Here is a 26,857-nt window from a genome sequence, read left to right on the forward strand (position 1 = left end):
TCTTAAATTGCCACCCTTTTTGTTTTTGGCCAGTCAACCAAGCCTTTGTCCAAAGGTACACAGTGAGTCAGTAACTTGTTCTTCCATCTAAATACTTCTAACATATCACATTTTCTAACACTGTTTTCAACTAATACCACCTTTGGGGTATTTCCTACCCATAATTCAGATAATATAATGGTGGCTTAATTATAATTTATACATGATTTGGGGCTTGTGCAGAATTTACTGAAATTATAATTTGGAATGGTGAACACTAACCACTCTTCTCACCTCCCCCCCTTTATTTTAATATAATGTAAATTGTTATAACACTACTTGTTCAGGCAATTGTTTGATCATTAAAGTTCCCTGAGGAAAGCATAATTATGTGTATTTCCTTAGTCTTCAAGTAATTCTCTTTTGTAAGTGTGTGGCTTGGGGAGGCTGAGCATGGATACAGGAGTCAGAAGAGCCAAGTGAACCTGTGGTGTGTGTACTGTAGATGAGACAGGCAAAGAGCCTTACCACCATGAGCACTTAAGTTCCTAAAAGAACTCTTTATAAGCTTTTTATGTGCAAGGTATATTATCCTGTTTTTTTATTGCCTTTTAAAATTTTCTTCACATCAGAAAAGTTACTTTGACTTTATTTAAGAGATGCCTTCAGTTTTTTTTTTTATTAAAACCATAATCCTACTGCTTAAATCTCACAAGCACTGCTATTAAAATTCCCTTGATTTCTTTTTCTATTCTTTGCCTTACCTTTTAGTAGCAATCTGATGATTTCTCTTCTCCCCCTGAGTGAAGTGTTAAAATATGTTTGGCTTTGCTGAAATTTCTGACATTTAATTCCCTAAAGCTGCAGTGTAATGGATCACATTTATCCAGGTGAGAAAGCTGTTCCTTTGGTATATGTTGAACTCTTCTTTCTCAATTATAAGTTAATCAAATAAACATTCAGGAGAGCTTGATTTAAATATATAACAACCCTGGGATATAGAAAAGGAAAATTGACTGTTGTCAAGATGCAGGGAGTGTTGCTTATGGCTTAGTAAAAAGGAGGTCCCTAGGAATGAAACGACAGGTTAGCTTCTGTAATGGTTTTCATTCTATAGTTTATTACTTTTCCTAGAATTTGAGAAATATATTTAGTCATGATGCTGTCTTTGGTCTTAATTTTTAGAACTTAATAAAGCATCTTCCTGATCAAGAGCAATTAAATTCATTGTCTCAGTTCAAGAGTGACTATAACAACTTATGTGAACCTGAGCAGTTTGCTGTTGTGGTAAGTACTGTGTCCCAGTGTGAAGTCTTTAAGGAGATTGATAAATGTGTCATAGGGGAATAAGAGCCAGAAAATGTAAGGCTTTTTTCACATCATTATTACTCACATACATTTGATGTTCATCTTGCTCTTTTTTTTTAAACCTAAGAATATTTGTGAGAAATTATCTTGATTTAAAATAAATATGGAAACTCTGACCTTAATTGAAGTTTAAAGGACTTTTCTTATGTTCTCTATTTAATGCCACAGTGCAAAATGAAAACCACTCCTTATGAATAGAGAGTATGTTTGTGATTTATTCTAGAGCTATGCATTTCAACATATTGCAATTTCTCATTCTAATCACTTACGAGTTCATCTCATGGTTTAGACTCTGAAATTAGAAATATAGTCTCTTTCTTGGCAATGAGGGTGAAAAATGAATTCAGTTACAAAAAATCTTCGAGGCACCTTGATAATCATCTTGTTCAAGCCTCCTATATTAAAGAAACTGGGTCTAGAGAGGTGAAAAGACTTGCCAATGGTATATATTACAGCTATATTGTAAGTAAAAATGAAGGTTTTTATCAAATTTTATTTCCCTGCTCTTTTCTCCTGCCATTATATTATCATTTTAGGTTGGTTACTGTCATGATAATGATAGTTTAAAGTAGTAGGTTCTTAATAAGTTTATTTATTTTTCACCTTTCATCTTTAGTTGTATTACCAGTCTCCAGGCTTAGATGGGATTGTAGTTAATATAATTTTGAAAATTCATGTTGGCTAACTTAAGATGTATGCATTTATACTGTGTTTGTCATGTTGCAGGCATTTGTTGTTACACTCCTTCCTGTCTCAACTCCCTTCCCCTCGAAGGTCACAAAACTCCAAATACAACAGAAAACAGCAGAGATTTTTCTTATTCATCTTACATGTTTTATTGTAATCTTTAGGAAAACAAAATAGGGGCTGGCGCTACAGCTCAGCAAGTTAAAACCATCTGCAGTGCCAGCCTCACATATGAACACTGGGTTTGAGTCTGAGTTGCTCCACTTCCAATTTAGTTCCCTGCTAATGTGCCTGGGAAAGTAAGGGAGAATAGCCCAAGTGCTTGGGCCTCTGTACCCATGTGGGAGACCTGGATGAAGCTCCTGACTTTGGCCTGGCTTTTGCAGCCATTTGGGGAGTGAACCAGTAGATCAAAGAGATACCTCTCCTGTCTCTTCCCCCACTCTCTCTATAACTCGGGCTTCTAAAAGAAAAAAAAGAAAGCAAACAAAAATACTTTCTCCTTTTTTTATTTTTTATTTTTATTTTTGACAGGCAGAGTGGACAGTGAGAGAGAGAGACAGAGAGAAAGGTCTTTTTCCATTTGTTCACCCTCCAATGGCCGCTGCGGCCCACACGCTGCGGCCGGCGCACCACGCTGATCCAAAGCCAGGAGCCAGGTGCTTCTCCTGGTCTCCCATGCGGGTGCAGGGCCCAAGCACTTGGGCCATCCTCCACTGCACTCCCAGGCCACAGCAGAGAGCTGGACTGGAAGAGGAGCAACTAGGACTAGAACCCGGTGTGCCGGCGCCGCAGGTGGAGGATTAGCCTGTTGAGCCATGGCGCTGGCCACTTTCTCCTTTTTAGCCTAATTCCCCAGGGTGTTCTCTACCTCACACCCCCTTTTTGTTTTTTTCTGAATTTCCTCGTTGGCTCTTTTATATTACCTGGTCATTTTGCTCTTTTCTTGATCTCTGATATTCTGCTTGCCATATCTTCCACATGAATGTAGGTAAATAAAGGAGGAATTAAGTTTTGAACCAGCGACTATTTAAATGTTAACTTTTGCTCACTTTTTTTTTTTTTTTTTTCAGATCTGTTTTATGTGTTTGAAAGGCAGAGTTACAGAAAGAGAGGGAGAGACCGAAATCTTCCATCTGCTGGTTCACTCCCCAGATGACTGCAATGGCTGAGTCTAGGCCAGGCCAAACCCAGGAGCTTCTTCCGGGTCTGCCATGTAGGTGCACTGGCCCCAGGACTTGGGCTATGTTCCACTGCTTTCCCAAGTGCATTAGAAGGGAGCTGGATCAGAGGCCGGCACTGTGGCACAGTGGATTAACACCCTGGCCTGAAGCGCCGGCATCCCATGTGGGTGCTGGTTTTAGTCCCATCTGCTTCTCTTCAATCCAGCTCTCTTCTATGGCCTGGGAAAGCAGTAGAAGATGGCCCAAGTCCTTGGGTCCCTGCACTCTTGTAGGAGACCCAGAAGAAGCTCCTGGCTCCTGGCTCCTGGCTCCTGGCTCCTGGCTCCTGGCTTCGGATCGGCTCAGATCCGGCCGCTGAGGCCAATTAGGGAGTGAATCATAGTAAGGAAGACCTCTTTCTCTGCCTCTCCTCTCTCTGTGTAACTCTGACTTTCAAATAAAAATAAATCTTTTTAAAAAAAAGAGAGAGACGGGAGCTGGATCAGAAGTAGAGCCACTGGGACTCAAACCCATGCACATTAGGGATGCCAGCATCACAGGCAGCATTTCTATCTTATATGCCACAATGCCAGCCCTTGTTCTTTTGATTTTTGAATTAAAATAATATGAAACATAACAATTTTGAAATATTTTCCATGTACATTAAATCTGAAATGCATACAAGGTTATATGAAAATGACTCTATAACTAGTAACTTCTGCCATTGCGTATCTTCACAGAAAAGATTTAAACTATTCCCACATTTTTCTCATTCACAGGAGACTCAACTGAAGTTTGTAGGTATTTTAAATATATTTAAAATATCCAGCTAAGTTATGTCCTATTTTTGAAAATCTTGAATGTACCCCCAAAGCTTTAATTTACATATTAGATTCCTAAAATACTGTCTCACTTTAAAAATGAAACTTTTTAAAATTATGTTTGCATCAAAGATGGGCAGTTAACTTGAGATAAGCTTAAACTACTGTTTCTTCCAAGATTTTTCTTGCCTTAAAAACACATATACTTTTTGTCTTAGCCTAGATTCATCTACTAATTCATTGCTACCAAAAAAATCCTCAGTTAAATAAGAAATAGTCAGGGGTTGGATTAGCCTTAGGTCCTCCTCAGTACTGAATAGCAACAAAGCTTGACTTTTCAGTTATTTTCACCATAGATAAACTTATCCTTATTTCTGTTTCATTTTCAGGTTCTATAGACTGATACTGTGTCTTGTAGAATTTTAATCTTAACAAAAGTTATCTTAAAATACTTTACATTGAGTTTTTACTCTTTTCCAATTATATGAATTAATTTGATTCATATAATTACCAATCCCTCAGAAAATGTTTTTTTTTTTCCATGTCAAACTAACTAGTGGACACAATCTCTGAAATTGTTTGCAGTATATAATCACCTCTAATTCTTCAAGAGAATTATGTAAAAAAAATAAGATATAGCTCTACCAGGATATTGGAATTAATTTATATTATTGTTTAAAATTTTTATTTATTTATTTGAAAGGCAGAGAAGTGGACAGATTTCTCTAATCTGATAATTCATTTCCAAAATACTCACAACAGCTGGGTCTTGACCAGGTTGAAACCAAGAGCTCAGAGCCCAATCTGGATTTCCCACATGGGTGACAGGGACCCAAGTACTTGAGCTGTTCTCCACAAGTTCACATCAGCAAGGGTCTGAAACTGGAATTAAAAGTGATGCCCTGGGGTCCGGTACTGTGGCGTAGCACGTAAAGCTGCTGTCTGCAGTGCCAGCATCCCATAAGGCCTCCGGTTTGAGTCCTGGCTGCTCCACTTCTGATCCAGCTCTCTGCTATGGCCTGGGAAAGTAGTAGATGACCCAAGTCCTTGGGCCCCTGCACTCCTGTAGGAGACCCAGAAGAAGCTCCTGGCTCCTGGCTTCGGATCGGCTAAGCTTCGGCCATTGTGGCCAATTTGGGAGTGAACCAGCAGATAGAAGACCTTTCTCTCTCTCTCTCTCTCTCTCTCTCTCTCTCTCTCTCTCTGCGTCTCTGCCTCTCTCTCTCTCTCTCTGCCTCTCCTCTCTCTGTGGAACTCTGACTTTCAAATAAATAAATAACTCTTTAAAAAAACAAAAAGTGAAGCCTTGTCTCAGGCCGAGGCATTCAGCATGGAATGGGGGCATCCTAAGTGAAGTCTTCAGCAGTATGTCGGACATCTACCCCAGGTTATCTTTGGATAGAAAGTGTGCAAAAGTAATCCATCAAAAATGTCAATGACCAATGTCAATTAAATTCACTTAGAATGTCTTAGAAATAATATGTAAATTAGAAAGATGTTTGATCTTTATCATGTACTACTAATATACAATAATCTAAGATTCTGTGTTCTAAAGAATGTACCAGAATTTTTTTATTTGAAAGGCAGAGAGACACACACTTATACATGTCCATACAGAAGGAAGGAGAGAGTGAGATCATCTATCTGCTGATCCACTTTCCAAATGCCTGCAAAAGCCAAGACTGGGCTGGGGCAAATCCAGGAGCCCAGAATTCAATTCCAGTCCTGGTCTCCCACTTATGTAGCAAGAACCCAAGTACCTAAGTCATCATCTGCTACCTCCCTATTTATGCATTAGCAAAAAAAAAAAAAAATGGGTCTGAAGTGGACTTGGGACTCAAACCAGGCACTGTAGTATGGCATATTCATCCCCCAAAACATTATCATTTCCCTGTGGTAGGAACTTTTGAAACTTCTCTCTACTAACTATTTTGAAGTATGTATTTGAAATCCAATGGTATGAATCTGGACCTGACAGCTAAACAACAGTGACCTATTTTTGTAGGTGTTAATATATTTGTGTCTTCTTTCTTATAGGAGATTTTATTATATGAAAAATAACACATAAAAAATCTGAACCCAAGAGGATGTTGTGATGCAGCAGTTGGGTTGAACTGTAGCTTGAGATGCCCATACCCCATACTGGACTACTGGTTTGAGTCCTAGCTTCTCTGATTCCAATTCAGCTTCCTGTTAATGCATCCTGTGAGTCCCTTGGTCCTTGCCACCCTATTAGGAGACCAAGATGGAGTTCCATACTTTTGTTTTCAGCTTGGTCCAGCCCTGAATGTTTAGGCATTTTGGAAGTAAGTCAGCCAATAGAAGATCTGTCTCTCTCTGTGTATGTGTATGTGTTTTGGATACATACAAATTAAAAAAAAAAAAAAAAACCTGGAAAAGCTGCCATTTAATGCTGAGTGATGGGGTTCTATTTTAAAGAGTTCTCTGGGAAGAAGTTGCTCTCTCTGTCTATTTGTAATGGGCTTGTAATGAGTAAACTATTTACATGCTATTCTTATATATTGGTTTGGGTCTCCAGCAGAGGACAGAGACAACTTGCTAATGTGCTTAGGAGAATTTAGGACAGAAATTTCTATTGAGAAATTGGTTAACATTTGAGATGCAGGAGCCTCCTATTTAATTCAACCTAACTTTATTAATAGATTAAGAAATGAAAATATACTTCTAGAAACTGTTACTAATTGGATCAGTTGCTTGTGTCTCTTCAGCCCTGACTTTCTTCCCTCATCTGTCTGCCAAAAATATTGCATACTTCCCAAAGGTTGGCTTCTGTAGAGTGGAACCTGACTTTTATTTGTATGACTGCATTTCTTATATTCTCAGAGTGTCTTTGATCAATAAGCTATTAGGTAAAATCACTGTGTTCACAGTGACATGGTTTAACTGTGAGACATGATTTATGTAAATATGCAATGGGATCAGAAGGTTAGCTGAAATTTGGAAAGAGTCCTAAAAATTTGCATTTGAAGCTTGGTATAGTAGACTTTCTTTGATTAAAAATTCTAGGTTTTTCAGTATTTGTCTCAATGTTATTTAATTTAGTTAAGCAGCCTGTTCTTCAAAGGAATCCAACATTTATAGGAAGATTGAACTGAACAAATGTCCTTGTCTTGTGCTGTATTTTGTTATGCCACCATTTGGTGTCACTGTAGGGCAGGACTTTTAAACTGTGTAGTAGAAGCCTCCTTTTAATTTAATGAAAAAAAGTAAGAAGTTCATGCATATCTCTGCATTAAAAATGCCTTGTTTTAAAATATACCACAGTATTCTTGTTGTAAAATATTCAAATAACATAAAAATACTGAATATAGTACAGAAGTCTTATGTATCCTACTTTCTTCTCTGTATTCCAACAAATTATCATTTTTAACAGTTTGTTGCACTTTGAATACTATTTTTGTTTTTACTAAGGTATGTATATTCATCTGCATGTTGAAAGTACATTATTCTGGGGGCCAACATCATGGCGCACTAGGTTATCCTCCAAAAACTCCTGGCTCCTGGCTACGGATCGGTGCAGCTCTGGCCATCTGGGGAGTGAACCAACAGAAGGAAGACCTTTCTCTCTGTCTCTCTCTCACTGTCTATAACTCTACCTGTCAAATAAATAAATAGAAAGTACATTATTCTGAAATTTTTTGCCATATATTTTAAAGATTTTTTTGTGTTGTGGTATTTAAGAGTTTAATTCTTGTATTCATAGCTCATATTATGTTTTTTTTTTCCATCTTAATCATGGTATTAATGAAGGATGCTTATTCCCAGCACTGAGGGATTTTTTAGTAATTCTGAATGTATCTTTGTGTGTGTATTGGTAGGCAAAGTATCACAGATACGAGCATAATCTTGATAGCTTTAGATCTTTTCTGTACCTCTCATTAACTCAATGATCTTGAATAGTTGTTTTGTATCTCCGTTTCCTTATTTATGAAATGGGACTCTATTAGTTTTCCACGGCTGGTATAACAAATTACCACAAGTTTAGCTCCTTAGAACAACACACTTTGTTTTTTTTTACACAATCTGAGGCTCAGAAGTGCAAAATGGGTCAGCCAGGCTACATTGCTTTTGGGGGCTCTAGGAGAAGAATTTGTTTCCTTACTTTTTTCGCCTACAGTCTGGTCATACTCCTTGTCCCACAGTGGAGTAACACTCTGATTTCTACTTTTGTCATGACTCCTCTCTCTCCTGCTTCCCTCTTAAAAGGAATTACTCGGTGATATTATGTTGTGCCTTCCCAGATAATGCAGAATAATTTCCCCATTTCAACGATTTTTGGTCACATGTGCAGTGTATCTTTTGTCATGTAAAGTAACATATTCAAAAGTTTCAGGCATTTAGAATTTGAAATTGAAACACTTATTATATATTTGTTGGCTATGTATTTCTTTTTAGAAGTGCCTATTAATGTCTGTTTTGTTTTCCTGTTGCCTTTTCTTTCTGTATAGTTTGTAGGAGATCCACATAAAATTTATATTCCATTCCTTTGTAAATATCAGCACGTTTCTTCCCTACTTGTCACTTATTTTTCCATTTTTAATTTTGATGATTGGTTTTAAAAGTCGATTGAAATCGGCTTAGAGAGCGGGACGTCCAGCTTCCTAGTGCGGTCCTTTGGGGCGCGAGCTACTAACGAGCGAGTTAAAAATGGGTGATGTTGAGAAAGGCAAGAAGATTTTTGTTCAGAAATGTGCCCAGTGCCACACTGTGGAAAAGGGAGGCAAGCACAAGACTGGACCAAATCTCCATGGTCTGTTCGGGCGGAAGACAGGTCAGGCCGTTGGATTCTCCTACACAGACGCCAACAAGAACAAAGGCATCACCTGGGGAGAGGACACGCTGATGGAGTATTTGGAGAATCCCAAGAAATACATCCCTGGAACCAAAATGATCTTCGCTGGCATTAAGAAGAAGAATGAAAGGGCAGACTTGATAGCTTATCTCAAAAAAGCTACGAATGAGTAATAGCTGGCCACTGCCTTATTTATTACAAAACAGCAATGTCCCGTGACTTTTTTTATGTGCACCATAATTTAATTCTCATACACCAGAATTCAGATCATGAATGGCTGACAAAATATTTTTGTCCAACAGTCTAATATTGCCTTGTGTGGTTAAATAGGAAATTTTGGTAGTAATTCCAGTTCAGTGAATGCCCTCACTGTTTTCCCCTTCTAAGGATATGATTGGACTTAACTAACAAAACTTGTCAATGCCATACCAAAACCTGTTGGGAGATTGGATTTAGATTTAAATGCTGGGGAAATTGCCTCACTGTCTCAGAACTGAACGAGATTCCCTTGTTCTTTACCTACCTAAGGCAAGAGCTGAAGACATTTGGAAACGTCTACTTCGTATTTTTGGTCTTAGCTGTGGCAATCTCATTAGAATTTCCTGTATCTAAACTTCTGCCTTTTACTTACTGAAAGGCATTTTAGTGTGGTTTATGCATATCAAATAAAGAATATTTAACACTTCTCACATTTTATAGATGATCTGTAAGGTCAGGTGCTTTGAACGTCAGCATGACCAGGTGAAGTAACAAGTTACACTTGCTGTTGAATTCTTTACTACCTTAGACTGAGTTAGAATTCAGGATTGTCTATAAGCAGCCATTTGGAAACACATAACACTGAGGAGCTACTGCATATTTGTGTTTAGTAATGGTGCTTTTGCCAGCTCATGGAAGGACTAAGGTAGAGGAGATACCATCAGCACAAAACCTCTAAAATATGTGATCACAAGACTTAAGAGAATTAAAAACAGAATTATAGATCATGAAAAAAAAAAAAAAAGTCGATTGAAATCAAGAAGACCCTGTGACTCAGTTACTGATAGAGGTGTGTTCTGTTCTTAATCGGAGCATGGAAAGTAGCAGTTGCTTGGTGTATTCTTGAATTAGATTATATGGAGAGTCTCTGCAGGGATGTGAAATCCAGAACAGAATACTACTTGGATACCCTCTTTGGCTCTTTAAACTCTCTCAGTTGCTTCCTCAAACTTCCACATCAATGTCCAAAATTCCTAGAAGTGTGATCAACCCTAAAAAAAGAAAAAGCTTCACTGAAGTATAACTAACATACAATAAGCAACCCATAAAGGAAAGAATTTGTTCATGGAGTACAGTTGAGACAGTGAACAGACTCAAAATTCCCAAATGTTCCTTCTGGACCCTCTGTTATCTACCCCCTCCCTCCCTCCCAACATCAGGCCTTTTCATGTAGGAATTGCTGTGGTCCACTTGCACCTCATCCATCTTTTTTTTTTTTTTTTGACAGATAGAGTTAGACAGTGAGAGAGAGAGAGAGAGAGAGAGAGACAGAGAGAAAGGTCTTCCTTCCATTGGTTCACTCCCTAAATGGCCGACATGGCCAGCACTGCACCGATCTGAAGCCAGGAGCCAGGTGCTTCTTTGCAGTCTCCCATGCGGGTGCAGGGCCCAAGGACTTGGGCCATCCTCCACTGCCTTCCTGGGCCACAACAGAGAGCTGGACTGGAAGAGGAGCAACTGGGACTAGAACTGGCGCCCATGTCGGGTGCCGGCACCACAGGTGGTGAATTAACCAAGTAAGCCACAGCACCAGCCTCATCCATCTTTTTCTTTTTGTTGAAGGCACCATGCTCATGTATCTCAATGTGCTTTCTTTCCCATCTCTCTCTCCTTTGAGAAAGGCTTTCTGGACGTCTTTCCCTGTAGTGTCTATTGTTTTCTTCAACATTCAGTATCCTCCTTTTTTTTTTTTTTTTTTTTTTTTTTTTCTTTTACCCTAGTACCCTGTTCATATCAACTAAAAGGTAAACTATTGTCTTTACTTATTTCCTGAATTTTTTGTTGGCTGGAATCATGTTCATTTTTGTATTCCAAGCACATGGCATAGCTTCTGGCCCATGATGGTAATATGATATTGGTTAAGTGAATGTATGAAATAATGAAGAGATAAACAGCAAGGATGGAAAACATTTAGTAAGAATAATAATCTTTCTGGGGCCGACGCTGTGGTGCAGTAGTTTAATCCTCTGCCTGTGGTGCCGGCATCCCATATGGGCGCCGGTTCAAGTCCTGGCTGCTCCTCTTCCCATCCAGCATATCTGCTATGGCCTGAGAAAGCAGTAGAAGATGGCCCAAGACCTTGGGCCCCTGCACCTGCATGGGAGACCCAGAAGAAGCATCTGGCTCCTGGCTTTGGATTGCTTCAGCTCCGGCCGTTGCAGCCATTTGGGGAGTGAACCATTGGATAGAATACCTTTCTCTCTGCCTCTCCCTCTCTCTTTCTGTAACTCTTCTTCTCAAATAAATAAAATATTAAAAAAAATCTAAGAATCATTTTAAAAAGAAAAATGAATTTTTCAAATAATCATTTTAATCTTTGTTTAAAAATGAACTAATGATGTCTTTGAATGTCAATATGTAATTTTAGAAATAGATTCCAAAAGCAATACCTTTAGATATAAAAATCTGAATTTCCCCTTTGATTTTTTAAAGGTTTATTTATTTACTTGAAAGAGTTATACCAGAGAGAGAAAGAGAGGCGGGGGGGGGGGGGGGTCTTCCATCTGCTGGTTCACTCCCCAGATGGCTTTTAGAGGGAGAGGGGGAGGGGGAGGGAGAGGAGGAGGGAGATGGGGAGGGAGAGGGAGAGGGAGACAGAGATGGAGACGGAGACAGGGAGGGAGGTGTCTTCCATCTTCCAGTTCACTCCCCAGGTGGCTGCAATGGCTGGAGCTGTGCTGATTCAAAGCCAGGAGCCTCTTTGAGGTCTCCCATGCAGGTGCAAGGTCCCAAGGACTTGGGCCATCTTTTATTGCTTTCCCAGGCCATAGCGGAGAGCTGGATCAGAAGTGAAGCAGCCGAGTCACAAACCAGCACCTATATGGGATGCGGGCACTGCAGGCGGTGGCTTTACCTGCTATGCCACAGTGCCGGCCCCAATCCTTTGATTTTTAATAAAACTTACCACCTATGTAATTTTTGCCATTTAACTTGTAGGTTTGTTGTGGTATTCTTTGGGCTTCTAATACCTTGCTATGGATTAGACTTTTTCCTGATTTCCTTTAACTTGGAATGTTGTATTGTTTGTGTGAACACTCATGGTACCCTGTGCAGTACTTCTCTTGATACTTTGTGGTTTTATTTTCTGAAAGGTATTGAAGTAATTATGATTTGGTATAAGAATCATGGCTCTTGGTGACACAGAAAAGATTGACAAAGTGAGGAATCTGAAAGCATATTTCCATTGACTATCACATTTCCGGTCTAAATATATAAAATTTTCTTACATTCCCTAGGTGTTGAGTATTTCAAGTTCTTTGGAAATATCCAGATACAAAATATATTCCCAGAGTTAGCATTTTCAAAACACTCAACAAAGGCCTCAGAATTAGTCTAATGTAAGTTCTTCTAAGAAGTCATTTTGGGAACCAGCATTGTGACATAGTAGGTTAATCTGCCACCTGGGATGCTGGCGTCCACTATGGACATAGGCTTATGGCCTGGTTGTTCCACTTTTGCTCCAGCTCCCTACTAATGGTCTGGGAAAAGCAGTGGAAGATGGCAAAGCACTTGCCACTCAGGTGGAAACCCGGATGAAACTCCTGATTTTGGTTTGGCCATCTGGTTGTAGCCATCTGGGGAGTAAACCAATGTATGTAAGATCTCTCCCTCTCTCTGTTTCATAAATTATTTTTTAAGAAAGCCATTTCGGCTTTGTTTAACAACTCCTTTCTCTTGAATAATTCATCCTTGATCTCATCTGGCAGTTGCTTAAGTCATATTCATCTGAGATTGGTAGAATTTGAGTACTGCCTTCCCCAGGATAACAGAAGTTCATTTTCATTCAGTGATACCAGTTTCTGGTTTTTCTTCAGTTATCTGGTTCCATCAAATCCCATGATGCTTTTGATAGCAATTTGGCAATCTCAGGTGCATATTTTTAAGTACACAATGAAATCATATGTTTATAATAATAAACTTTTATAACTATAATCACAACTACTTAAATCGGAGATACATTTTTCTTAACAGCGTAAGCATTCAGCTATTGTTTTCAGTTACTCTTGTCACTGTAATTTGCAAGCTTCATGACACACTTCTACCAGCATCCAGGCCTTACTATAAACTCAGAAGCACAGATGTGTTTTCTCTCACCTAGTTCAGGGCTCATTAATTCATCTTACCTCGAGTTAGTGATTTTTAGCTAAAATTCTTCAGACCTTTAATGCCGCTATAATTTTCCATTTGATCTGATTTCTGCTTTCCATCTCCTTTTAATAGCCTGAACAAAAATAGTCACAATACTATTTGAATTTTTAATTAAACTGATTGGAATTTTATGGGTTTATAGTGAATATCAGCTGTTAGCTCAAAGATAACTTTTATCTTGCCTATCATAACTTTTTTTTTCCTGAAGATCTTTTTCCTCACAGATTTCTTCATAGTTCTTTTTTTACTTAACACAGTTGAGTTACATGTTGACCAAGCTTCGTAGATCAGGATGCACATCTTTTCTTTGTGTGTTTAATTGATAAACCAAAGTAATGCAGAATAGATTTATCCAGGTAACAGTATATTGCTGACATTTACAGAAAATTAGAGGTCTTTTGATGGCTGAACTTATTGATTTCATTGTTTATTGTGTCTTTGAAGAAATTTTCTAATATTTATTTGCTATATCATTAGATGATTCTGAGGAAGCAGCTCCATGTAGCAACTTTTCCATTGGTGTAGATTTCAGTCTTTTCATGTTACAGAGCCTTGGATTTGAGGGGTGAACGTAGGTCTTGAAGTTATATTGGAAACTTCTCCAGAAATGTGCTTTATTTGATTATCTTACCTCCTTGATTTAGCAATGATGTATTCATAGTTCCTTCATTTGACAGATATTTATTGAACACCTATTTTGTGCAAGCCATTGCTCTAAGTTTATTGCAGTGTGCCTATCTCTTAGTCCTTATTTATCTTATGTTTTAGTTGGAGACAGTAAGACTATACAGGAAAACAAAAATGCGATAATGTGATATTGGATAGGAAATGCTGCAGAAGAGGTGAAGTGAGGGTCTGCATCAGTAGCCTGGTAAGAGAGGGCTTCTTCAAAGGGGCAGCAGTTGAACAGAAGCCTGAATGACTTGAATTTGGTGTGTGGATATCCTGAGGAATCTTATGACAAAGAGAATGGCTCACAGGCACCAAAGCTGTGAGGGAGAAGTGAATTTAGCTTTGTCAGGCCAGTGGCTGTGGCAGAGTGAAAAAGGGGACATGGGAAGTAGGAGATGATGATCAATAGGACCGCAGAGCCTTAGTGTGAGCCCCATAGGAAGGAATTGGAGAGCTATAAACAAGGGAGAGAAATGGTCAGAGTAGTGCTTCCAAGGTGTCATTCTGGTAGTGGGGTAGATTCAGATGATGAGATGGGGGAGTATAATTGAAGCCAATGGCTGGTTACTAAACTATTTCAATGGTCTCATTGTTAAGGTTGAGAATCGGTGGTGTTGAGAAGTGGTCAGATTCTGGATGCTTTTGGAAGCAGTGCAGATAAGATTTCTGACAGAGAAACCAGCTTTGTGTTTTTTTTTTTTGTTGTTTGTTTGTTTGTTTGTTTTTTTGTTTTGTTTTGGACAGGTAGAATGGACAGTGAGAGAGAGAAAGAAAGGTCTTCCTTTTTCCGTTGGTTCACCCCCTAATGGCCACTATGGCCGGCACACTGTGGCCGGCACACCATGCCAATCCGAAGCCAGGAGCCAGGTGCTTCCTCCTGGTCTCCCATGAGGGTGCAGGGACCCAAGCACTTGGGCCATCCTCCACTGCCCTCCCGGGCCACAGCAGAGAGCTGGACTGGAAGAGGGGCAATCAGGACAGAATCCTGCGCCCCAACTGGGACTAGAACCTGGTGTGCCGGTGCCGCAGGTGGAGGATTAGCCTAGTGAGCCGCTGCGCCGGCCCCAGCTTTGATATTACAAGGAGGAGGGAATGCCTTGTCCAAGAACCAGATTGTGGGAGGGACAATTACTTAACCTATGTAGACATCCAAATGGACATATGAAGAATGCATTGGCATGTATGCTGGGAGTTCAGGGGTAGAGGTATAAATTGAGAAGCCAACAGCATAAAGTGGCATTTAAAGCTGTGGGACTGGATGAGATCACTGAGGCAGTGAATCAGAAATGTAACCTAGGAGGCATTGAAGTACAGTGTGAAATATGCAAACCTTACTGTTTTTCCCAGTGTTCTCCCTGGAGAGGGACTCATCATCAGCAGGGTTTTGTTTGTTTTTGCTGCTGGTTACCACCTCTCTGAGGAAAATTGCAATCCACGATCTAGGGAATTCTGCAAGGTGATTTTATAATATGACACTATTGCAGGTGGTTTCAAAAACTAAGCATGAGCTGGGGTGAGAGGGCTGTTTAGCATTTGCAGTGGATATAATTCATCAGGGACTTTTGGCAAGAAGCTAGTGGTCTAAAGAACAAGTCTGTGGAATGAAAGAGAAACCTGCTTTTGCTTGCAGACCTTGCTCATGGTGAAGATAATGGAATCGTCTGTACGACATCATAATGTTAACTGTATGGTATCTGTTATGCACTTAGGTAAAGTTAAAAATGCCAAAGTGTGCAGGCATATAAAATAACTCTCCTTTAATCAAGGGATTGAGTTCATTTAGTTCAAATCTACATCAAAATAGTAATATCAAATCCTGCCATTAAGTGGAAAAATCACTCACATGCTAGCAATTGTGTTGTCTGTGGAGTGGGAGGATAAGTGGAATTGAGCTCTGAATGAATTCCCTTAGTAGCTTTTGTTATCCTTGTTCCCTTGAAATTAGCAGAATGTCAGCTGTATTAAATAAAGCTGCAATTCTTTAATTTATTAGAACTAATAAAAACACAGCATGATCAGAATAATATGCTAACACTGGCGAGTTGCTAACAGTAGTGAGGTTTTCAAAAAGTTTGAAATTTCAGTTGTGATTATATTGATCTCTCCCTTTCTTTTACTTGGTGGCAAAAGTCAAAAAGGTTTGCTTGTGTTTTCTATAATGTTCATGTAAAATCTGAAGGACTTTGCTGAAATTAAGAAATAATGTCTATCTCAATGTATGTTCAACACAGTTAGTTGCTAATACGGTAACCAGCAACTTGGTTAGACAGTGTGTTTTTAATTCTCTTTGGCCTTTGTTTCTCCTGGTTACTCTGAAAGCTTTCCTCCTTCATGTTCTATTGGCATGATGTTTGGGGCCCCTCTTCTCGGAGCATCCTTCTGGCAACTGCATACCCCATTGCCCAGAGCATTTTATGTCCTCTGTCCTGCTTTATTTTTCTCATTGGCTTCTCATTTCCTATGCTATGTTCTGACCAGTAGCCTGTTGTAAGGATGTCCGTGTATCATTCTCCAGTGTCCAATGGTGAATTTCTAATGTCTGAGATCAAACCTGGTGTATTGTAAGCACATGGTAAATAACTGATGAATGAATATGTTTATTTCTCTGAAATACTTTGACTTGTTTAAATACTGCAGAAACCAAAACCATTCAGCTCTTGGCTAAACCAGATTACATGTTCCTGGTGTTGAGTCTGGGCTAAAACAACTTGGTCTCAGTATCTTAAATGCTTCTGGTTCTTCATTGCATTTGTAATATGTTGAGACAAATTAGGTTTGAATTCTGAATTTACCATATATAAGCTATGAGATTTTTAGACTTTTTTTTTTTAACATCTTTTGATTTTGTTTTTGAATGTACAACCTAGCTCAGAGAATTGGGGTGAGATTTATGAGAGCAGGCGTGTGTGTAAGGTATAGTGAGTGCCCAGTTTTCTTAATTCCTGCCATTACCTCACAATTTTGTTTTGAATGCTTTTCTCCTCTGCTGTTTTCCAGTTAGGACACACTTTTAAGAGCCATACTCGGGGCCAGCGCCGTGGCTCACTTGGCTAATCCTCCGCCTGTGGCGCCGTCATCCCATATGAGTGCTGGGATCTAGTCTCGGTTGCTCCTCTTCCAGTCCAGCTCTCTGCTGTGGCCCAGGAAGGCAGTGGAGGATGGTCCAAGTCCTTGGGCCCCTGCACCCACATGGGAGACCAGGAGGAAGCACCGGGCTCCTAGCTTCGGATCAGCTTAGCTTCCAACGAAGCCCTTTCTTTTCTGTCTCTCTCTCACTGTCTGTAATTCTACCTGTCAAATAGATAAATAAAAATCTTAAAAAAATAAAAATAAAGCCATACTTAGGGCTTTATGACATAGCAGGTTAAGGTGCTGCCTGTGTTGCTGGCATCCCATATGGGCACTGGGGAAAGCAACTGAAGATATCCCCTGCCACCCATGTGGGAAATCCAGAAGAAGCTCCTGGTTTCCAACTGGCCCACCTACAGCCGTCTAGGGAAATGGAAGATCTATTTCTCTCTCTCTCTCTTGTTCTCTTCCCCACTCCCCCTCCTCACCCCAATCCTTGAAACTCTTTCAAATAAATGAATATATTTTTTAAAAAGAGTCACACAGTACTTCACAGTTAGAAATTTTTCTTCAGCATGTTTTATAAACGTGTTCTTGCTTCCATTACTGTCTTAGAGATACTCTCAGTGGTATAGACAGCTTCATAATTCCACGTCAGACTCTGTCCTCTCATTGCTCATGGCCTGTGCTCTTGACATGTGGCCAGCACGTCACCCTATTGGTTATGTCTGTTTTTCTCTTATTCTCTCTCTTGGCTCCCTTGTGCTTGCCTGTCTCCTCCCTGGCTTGTTTCCCGTTTCTTCAACACTTGATTAAGGGTCTTATTCAAGTTTTGTCCTCTACTCTCTTTTCTTTTCATACCTGTCTCTTTCTTAATGTTTTTATCTATCCTGCAATTATTTTACTAATAATTCCTTTTGAACAGTTTTTGGATACTTCAGATATTTTATACTTTAGCTTTTAAATGCACACAATTTACTGAGCAGCAAAGAGATGAGTTATGAGTTTACATAAAAATAAATACTGACTAATGAACATTTCAGTTAGGACCAGTTTTCATGACTCCTAGATCTCATATTGAGACATGATACTGAAATATTTTCTTTCCATTGGAATGGCCTTTAAGAATACAAATTGCTAACCCTGATCAGGATAAGCTTCTCTTCTGATATTAATTGCACAAGTTGGACCCAGAGATAGTTGCTAAAGTACTTGTACCCCTAGCTCTCTGACCAGGGATCTAAACCTGAGTCATCCTTTAGTGTACAGTGATAGCTTGATGAGTGTAAAGAAAGGACCAAATTTGAAATACTACAAGTTCTGACAGATATTTCGCCTAGTAGTTAAATGCTCATATCCCGTATAGGGGTGCCTGGGTTCCATGCCTGGCTCTAGCTCGTTGTTGTTGTTGTTTTAAGACTTGTTTATTTGAAAGGCAGAGTTACAGAGAGGCAGAGTCAGAGAGAGAGAGAGAAAAATAAGTCTTCCATCTGCTGGGTTGCTCGCCAGATGGCTGCAATGGCCAAAGCAGAGCCGATCCAAAGATAGGAGCCAGGATCTTCTTTTGGGTCTCCCACGTGGTTGCAGGGGCCCATGCACTTGAGCCGTCTTCTATTGCTTTCCCAGGCCATAGCAGAGAGCCCTACAGGGAGAGGAGCAGCCGGAACTCAAACTGGTGCCCATATGGATGCTGGCACTCAGGCAGCTTTCCCTGTACAGCACAGTGCCAGCCCTTGGCTCTAGCTCTTGACTCCAGCTTCCTGCCGATGTGAACTGCCAGAGGCAGCCACCTACATGTTAGACTTGAGTTGTCCGCTTTGAACTAACCTGGTCTGGTCCAGACCTGCCCCAGCTGTTGCAGGCATTTGGGGAATGTACCAGTACTGGGAGCTCTCTGTTTCTGTCTCCCAAAAAGTAAAACATTTAAAGAAAGCACTATAATGTCACTTAACTATTTCATATATTATGAAATAGATTAATCTGCTTGTCAGTCTCTTGTACAGTAGGCTAACTAGAGGAGAATGAAATCTTTGTTGTATTTTTTGAGGTATAGTATCCATAATTTGTACACTTACAAGATGAGGCTCTGGATAATTTGAGCAGGGAGACAAATTAAGTTTGGAGTTTTAGGTTAATAACATTATGTATTGCATCAAATGAGCTATTATAGATCAGGGAAGTAATTATTACCTGACTTATTTAATGAGATATAGTTCATAAAATATTTATATACATTTATCTGATACATTCCTTTAAAATAGTTTGAGGGTTGCAAGAATTGCAGTTCATAAATTGGTAGAATAACCAATAACCCTGTAAGCAGAAGACAGAAGTCAATCTGAATATTTTTGATTCCACATTTCTACATTTCATTTTGTTTCATGCATACCATGTCATTTCTAGGTTTAGGGCCCTAGATATGATGGCAAAGAAGTAGAGGTGGGGAAGAAGGAAAATGAATGTGAAGGGGAAGTCTTTTAAGGCAGATTTTACCCTGCAATGCATTTTTGATCAGTCTCATTCCTGCTTTTCTTTGGAGAAAATGAGAATGATTTTTTGTTTCCTTTTGAAACACATGGTCCAAATAGGAGGTGGGTTTGGAGAGGTGGGTTCTTGCTCACCACTGAATTCACTTGGAAAGGCCTTTGTATTCTGTCCCCAGGTAAACAGGAAAGCTGACATCCTGATGCTAAGTATTTGAAAATGTCTTTGGAATACCCATAATCAGTTCTATGAAGTTTTAACTTAATTTACTTTGGAGCTCCTGGGACAGGAGCATTTTATGGTATTTTGGACCAATGTTTGTATAAGTTGTTCCCCACTCACTCTGTGCTTGCTTTGTACTTTTATTTTGTATTGAATTATATGTTTCATTAAACAACCTTATATTCCATAACAGACGTGGTTCTTTTGAAAGGATAAATATGTTGTGTTTTCTTTCCTCTCACACTGGGTCACGTTTACTATCGTTGGAACTCAGCTATTAGCCATTATTACTGCTATTTTTCTTTCTTTTCCAAGGATGCCAATTTTGTATCCAAATCCAGAAAGCATATTCATTTAGAAGAGGGTAAGTTAGGGAATAGGTAGAATAATTTTCTCCTTAAGCCATTTGAAAAGCCATCATTAACTGATAACTACCAGTGTTGTCACTACCAAATCAGTTGAATTATTATATTTGTATACATTCCAAATGTATTAGGAAATCCTTTTTGTGTCTGTCTGTACTGTACCACTTATAGCATATTAACTTTTATTTAAACATTAAATAATGAAGACTTAGAGGCATAAATTTTATTTTAAGGGCTTTATGGTTTGTGGTTTTATGCTGACATTGTGATTGTGCCAGAGTTGATTCCATCAATTGTTTGTCCATTGATGTCACTTGATGTATATCTCTTTTCCTGTTTTAAATGATGTGGCATTAGTGCAATTTTATGCTTTGGGCAGATGGAGCCTTTCCATCCTTTGCAAGTAGCTCCCCTTAGATCCACTAGCCCCAGGAAAGCACCTAAATCATTTCCGATCAATCAAATGCACATATGTTCTGAAAGGATGTAAGCTTTCAGCAGCCTTACATTATGGGTTTCCTTGACACTATATTTTCCAAAGTTCTGACCTAGAATTTTAGGAAGCATTCTATATTTTGAATGTAATTAAAAGAAAACTAAAATGCTTTCTTTTATTGTTTACTTCTCTGGGTGCTGTTCTTTCCTACTCTATTCTTTTATGCTCCTTTGGGGGGCCTCTTTTGCGTTTCCCTACCATCCAAGGAACTATATCTGCTGTGGTCTCAGCCTCTTATTTCTTATAGGATTCTTATAACCTCCTTTAGAATAATTTTGACTGCTGTTTTTAGTACTTATTTATCTTACCAGTTAGAGACAACTTGCTTACCAACTTTGTTCTCCCTAAAATGCAGGGGTCTCTCTCTATTTTTGTGATCACCTGACTTAGCTAAAGTCTTCTTTATTATGTCCATTACCTGAATCCTACCTTTTGTCTTGAATTCAGCAGACTTTCCTTTCTTTCCCATGCTTTAGTGTCCACTTGGTACTCACATTCTGCTGAAATTGACTAAGCAATGGATGAACTTTATTACTGTAGGGCAGAGGAATTTCCTGAAAAACATATCATAGCGATTTGATCTGAGTGCTCTGGAAATGCATCTACCAAAGTGTCGGTTTAACTGAAACCTGAACCCAAAAACTGAATGAATTTCTGAAAGGCCACTTATTCTTAGAAGTTTATGGATGAGTTTTGTCATAATATAGAAGCAGAATAATAACTGTAAACAGTCAAGTCTAAGAAACACAGCAAAGTGTCATTCTTAATGGGTTTTTGTTTGGAATACATACCACACTTTTGTTAATATTATGGATTCAGAAATCAAGAATTTATAAAATGTTGTAGTTGATATTAAAGGCAAAGAATCAATCATTTAAGAGTATGTGGAAGTGGAATTACTGCTTGAAAATATGAGCTGGTTAGCAAAAAAATATTTGAAATGGCTTTGTGATTCATTACATTAAATAAATTTGCATCATAGAGGACTTACCTTTTGTAACTCTCTGTCACAAGTGTCATTGACCTTACCTCCCTGGTGCACCACCAAGAACTTGAATATCAATCTTTGGATGTTAGTTTTTGAAATTAGATCCAAAAATCTGGCTCAGTTATAGTTTTTGTTATGGTCCTACTCCCAGCTCCAACTTCCCTTTTTACTGTGTGACTAACCTTTATCTCATTTATTTGTCTATCTTGAACATTTAATTAACTACTTGCAAGTTCAGAGGATTTTGCCAAGGTGACTCTTGAACATAAATTTCATGCTTTTAGTATTTTCAATGATTTTTTATTTTAATTTTTTTATTTAGTAAATATACATTTCCTAAGTACAGTTTATGGATTACAATGGCTTTCCCCCACCCCCATAATTTCCCTCCCACTCGTACCTCTCCCATCTCCTGCTCCCTCTCCCATTCCATTCACATCAAGATTCATTTTCAATTATCTTTATATACAGAAGATCAATTCAGTATATATTAAGTAAAGATTTCATCAGTTTGCACCCACACAGAAACACAAAGTGTAAAAATACTGTTTCAGTACTAGTTATGGCATTACTTCACATTGGACAACACATTAAGGACAGATCCCACATGAGAAGTAAGTACACAGTGACTCCTGTTGTTGACTTAACAATTTGACACTCTTGTTTATGGCGTCAGTAATCTCCCTAGGCTCTAGTCATGAGTTGCCAAGGCTATGGAAGCCTTTTGAGTTCGCCGACTTCGATCTTATTCCGACAGGGTCATAGTCAAAGTGGAAGTTCTCTCCTCCCTTCAGAGAAAGGTACCTCCTTCTTTGATGGCCCCATTCTTTCCACTGGGATCTCACTCGCAGAGATCTTTCATTTAGGTCTTCTTTTTTTTTTTTTTTCCAGGGTGTCTTGGCTTTCCATGCCTAAAATACTCTCATGGGCTCTTCAGCCATATCTGAATGCCTTAAGGGCTGATTCTGAGGCCAGAGTGCTATTTAGGACATCTGCCATTCTATGAGTCTGCTTTGTTTCCCACTTCCCATGATGGATTGTTCTCTCCCTTTTTGATTCTATCAGTTAGTATTAGCAGACACTAGTCTTGTTTGTGTGATCCCTTTGACTCTTAGACCTATCAGTGTGTTCAGAACCTCTTATTAAATGAAATTCTGAGAAACATGCAGGGATTGCTATTTTTATAGTATGTGTTTTATAAATGTTTATGAAATAACAATGGAAATTCAAATTTAAAGGAAGATAAAGCAGATTTACTCAGTTTGAACAGTATTTTTGAGAAAATACATCGTCTAAGTGACAGTGATATTGTACCAGTTCATCATAAGTATATATATTTTTGTAGTTGCCATTTGTTGATTATTTACTGTGTTTCAGGACCTGTGCATCATGTTTGAATGCACTGTCCATAATGCAGCTGGTGAACTCTTAAAAAATTATATGACACTGCCACTCCCAAGCTTAAAACTGATTAGTTTTTGAAATTCACTTTTTGTTATATCAGTTTAACTATTCCCACTTTATTTTGATTAGTCATGGCATGGTTTATCTTCTATATATCTTTATATCTTTCCTTTTGACCTGCTGTTCTTGGAGGCAGCATTTTAGTTGAGTCTTGCTTTTTTTTTTTTTAAATCAAGTCTGACCATTTCTGTCTTTTTTTTTTTTTTTAAACAAAATTATTATTTGAGAGGCAGAGTTAGAGATCTTCCATCCATTGGTTCACTCTCCCAAATGGCTGCATTGGCTGGAACTGGGCCAGACCAAAACCAGGAGCCTGGATCTCCATCTGAGTCTTCTATGTTGTTGCAGGACCCAAGAACTTGGGCCATCTTCCACTGCTTTCCCAGGCATGTTAGCAGGGAGCTTATTAATCAAATATACAGCAGCTGGGACTGGACTTGGCTACATTTGGGAGGCAGGTGTCACAGGTTCCAGTTTCACCCACTGTGCTACAATGCTGGCCTCCATTTCTGTATTTTCATTGAAGTATTTAGATCATCTCAATTGAATTTGGTTATTCATAGTGGGCAGTGGTGGGGTGGAGTAGGGTTTGAATCTCTCATCCTACTATTTGTTTTCTGTTGATCTTATATATTGTGAGGTACTCTTTTGGCTGTCTTTTGCATTGAATATTGTAATGACTCCATTTCATTTGTTCACTACTAGCTTTTCTTTTTCATTTTACTATATGACCAGTTGCTTTAGGCTTTGGAAAAAAGATTTTTTAAAGAGACTTTAAATCTATTTTTTAAAAAGTCAAATGCTTATTCAACTTTAACATTTCCATTGTTTTTAACTCCTTTGTGCAAGTGTAGATCTCCATGGGGAATCATTTTCCCTCTTCCAGATGGACTACCGTTAACATTCCTCCTAGTGCCAATGCATTCTGTGAGTTTTTCTTTTGGTTCTTTCTATTGATTTCTAATTTCATGATTTTCTAGATGATCTACTTTCTTTTTTTTTTTTTTTTAACTTTTATTTATTTATTTGAGAGATAGATTTAGAGACACAGAGGGACAGAGAGGTCTTCTATCCGCTGGTTCTAGCCACAATGGCTGGAGCTGAGCTGATCCGAAGTCAGGAGCCAGGAGCATCCTCTGAGTCTCCCACACAGGTGCAGGGTCCCAAGCACTTTGGCCATCTACCACTGCTTTCCCAGGCCATAGCAGAGAGCTGGATCAGAAGAGGAGCAGCTGGGACTTGAACCGGTGCTCACTGGACTCCAGCACCACAGGCAGAGGCTTAGCCCACTATGCCACAGCTCTGGCCTCAAGATGATCTAGTTTCTATTCCTTCAACCTCATTTCTTACTCACCTCTTCCTTGTCTACTGTTTCAATCCTAATTCATATTTTTTGTTTCCATTTCATGTTTCCTTTTATTCTTGCTGCTCTGTCTTAGCCAAAAGACCATTTCTTCACAGAACTACTCATTGTAATAACATACCCCCATCGTTGTATATTTACTTTCATTTTGATTCGCTTTAGTACTTATCATATCTAAAGAGGTCTTGTGTGTGTTATATGTTTTTGCGGTTTCCTATCCTTAGCCTACTTACTTACAGCTTAATCTTTGTTGTCCAAGTCCTTGTTTTCTTATATTCAGTATGAATCCCCAAGTCCTAAAACAGTGTTTCATGTATAATAAGGGTTTGATAATTTTCATAGGTAAATTAAAGCAGAAGCACATCTATCTAGTTATTTAAAAACTCCAGAAATAAGACATTTCATTGCATAGATGAAGTAACTTTTTCATCCAACCAGCAATTGTGACCATTCAAATATGAACTATGGTTATTTGATGTGATACATCATTTCTTATGACATTCATTCTTGTATTTCTGTTTGCTGTGGATGCCTGCAAATGTTGCTTTTATTATGGCTTCTGTATTTTTCATTACTAGATGCAGATTATTTTATATGGCTAAGTTCAAATTTGAAATTGTTGCTAACTCAAAATAAGATTTTAGGCATTTTGTTATTTTTCTACTTTGGGATTTTAAATCTTGTATGTAGACAACTAAAAAGTGAGGTATTTAAGACCATGATAGAATTATGGGCTGTTTTTGTTTCTTGTTTTTGATGATGATTTCTTTTTTTCTTTTTTGGTATGGAAACATACTTTCTAGTTAGCCCATCTATGTACTGTTGAAATTTTATGACACAATCTGCTTAATTTGTTTCATTTGAAGAAACAAAACAAAACATCATTATAGTCACATACTAATTACTAGCCATGCATCATTCATTTGAAATAAAGCCTAAAGCATTTTGTAGTTATAAGCAAAAAGGTCTCTTATGATTCATCACTTTGTAAACAACATTGTTTTAAGGTTGATTTTTAGATCTGACTATCATCTAGTGCCTGGGAAGCAGTTTTCTGTTTTCTGCAAATCTTTATTATGTAGATCTACACACATTCTTGTAAGACTGCTGTGGGAGTGTAATGGAAAAGGTGAGACTGGACTTAAGAAACTAAATTAATGTAGAGTTAGGCACTTTTGTTGCAGTTTTGGCTTAAGGTGTAATTATTGTAGATGTATGCTGCTTCGTTTACACTTTTATGTGGTGCCCTTGAACAAACACCATTGTTTCTAGACATCTCTGTAAAGTTGTTTTAATAAAGTTGAGTAAATACCACACTGAATTGGTATTCTACTCATTGCCATTGTCCTATGGATACAAATGTTAAAATTTGATGAAAATTAGTATATACATATTTACATAGCTAAAGCATCTCTCATAAATTACTATATAGGATATATTACTATATATAATATATATATATATATTACTATATATACTATAAAGGAAAAATAGTGATTTAACATTAGGAAAACTTGTAGGTATGTGTATACACTAAGTTGTTCCTTGTTATCTTCAGGAGATTGCTTCCAGGACTCCAGTGGCTATCTAATTCTGGATATGCTTAAATTTTTTATATAAAATGCACAGTATTTGCATATAACCTATGCATACCCTCCCACACACTTGGAACCATCTCTAGATTGCTTATATTTAATACAATGTAAATGGCATGCAAATAGTTGTTATCCTCTGAGCAATTTAATATAACAGGAAAAACTGTGCATGTTCAGTACAGATGTGATTCTTTTTTGAATATTTTCCATCTGCAGTTGTTTGAATCCATAGCTGTGGAACCCACAAATATGCCAGGCTGTCTGCATGAGTATATAAAATGTAAATAATTCGTTAATATGAGTAAAGAGTGCTGTTTTTGTATTTTAAAAACAAATTATACCACTATAACATTTTTAAAATCCAGTTTATAGTAATATGAAAAACTTAACATTTAATAAAACATTTAACAACAAATATAAACTTACAATGATACAACTTGATAAGATATGCAAAGCCAGTGTTTTCAGACTGTGGACAACCAGTAGAGAGAAGTCACAGTTCTTGAGAGAACAGAAACTCATAAATCTCATAAATATTTAGCCTTTGGCTTGGTGAAGTTCTCCAATTACAGCACATGGCGGTGAATTTTAGCAGAGGATGTGGTTTTCTCTGAACTGCAGAGACAGAGATCAGAATTTATGACAGCTAGAATCTGCAGGGCCAGGCACTGAAGAGGGAGGGATAGTGCAGAAAAAGGAGTTTAGGAGTCATTGTGAGTATAGCCATTGGATGTGTGCCTGAGTACTGGACTTTCATACCCTGAACGAAAATTGCCACAGGGGAAGATTGGAGCCGAGACACTTCAGATCCAGCACTACTGGGAGGCATGAGACTTCTAGCCTTGCCAAAAGAGAGAGATGATCTTAACATCTCATTAACATACTTGACAGTTCCATCAAG

The 26,857-nt window shown here is 38.4% G+C and overlaps 2 protein-coding genes across 5 annotated transcripts in view; both read left to right on the forward strand.

The window, feature by feature from the left end:
* DIAPH3 (diaphanous related formin 3) overlaps positions 1-26,857 on the forward strand; it is a 556,480-nt gene that overhangs the window by 271,404 nt on the left and 258,219 nt on the right. For all 4 annotated transcript variants that reach the window (XM_051850009.2, XM_051850008.2, XM_051850012.2 and 1 more), the window contains one exon: positions 1,165-1,266. In XM_051850009.2, coding sequence (XP_051705969.2) covers positions 1,165-1,266 — 102 coding nt within the window. The remainder of the gene's footprint in view (positions 1-1,164; positions 1,267-26,857) is intronic.
* On the forward strand, positions 8,612-9,522 carry LOC100357840 (cytochrome c). Its single transcript, XM_008262288.4, has one exon. The coding sequence runs from the start codon at positions 8,687-8,689 to the stop codon at positions 9,002-9,004; it is 318 nt and encodes a 105-aa protein (XP_008260510.2). The 5' UTR covers positions 8,612-8,686; the 3' UTR covers positions 9,005-9,522.

The sequence above is a fragment of the Oryctolagus cuniculus genome, chromosome 9 (genome assembly GCF_964237555.1).
Source record: "Oryctolagus cuniculus chromosome 9, mOryCun1.1, whole genome shotgun sequence".
NCBI classification, from domain to species: domain Eukaryota; kingdom Metazoa; phylum Chordata; class Mammalia; order Lagomorpha; family Leporidae; genus Oryctolagus; species Oryctolagus cuniculus.

Excerpts from the sequence above, each read along its gene's own strand:
- LOC100357840 (XM_008262288.4), top strand. The coding sequence starts at position 8,687 with ATGGGTGATGTTGAGAAAGGCAAGAAGATTTTTGTTCAGAAATGTGCC.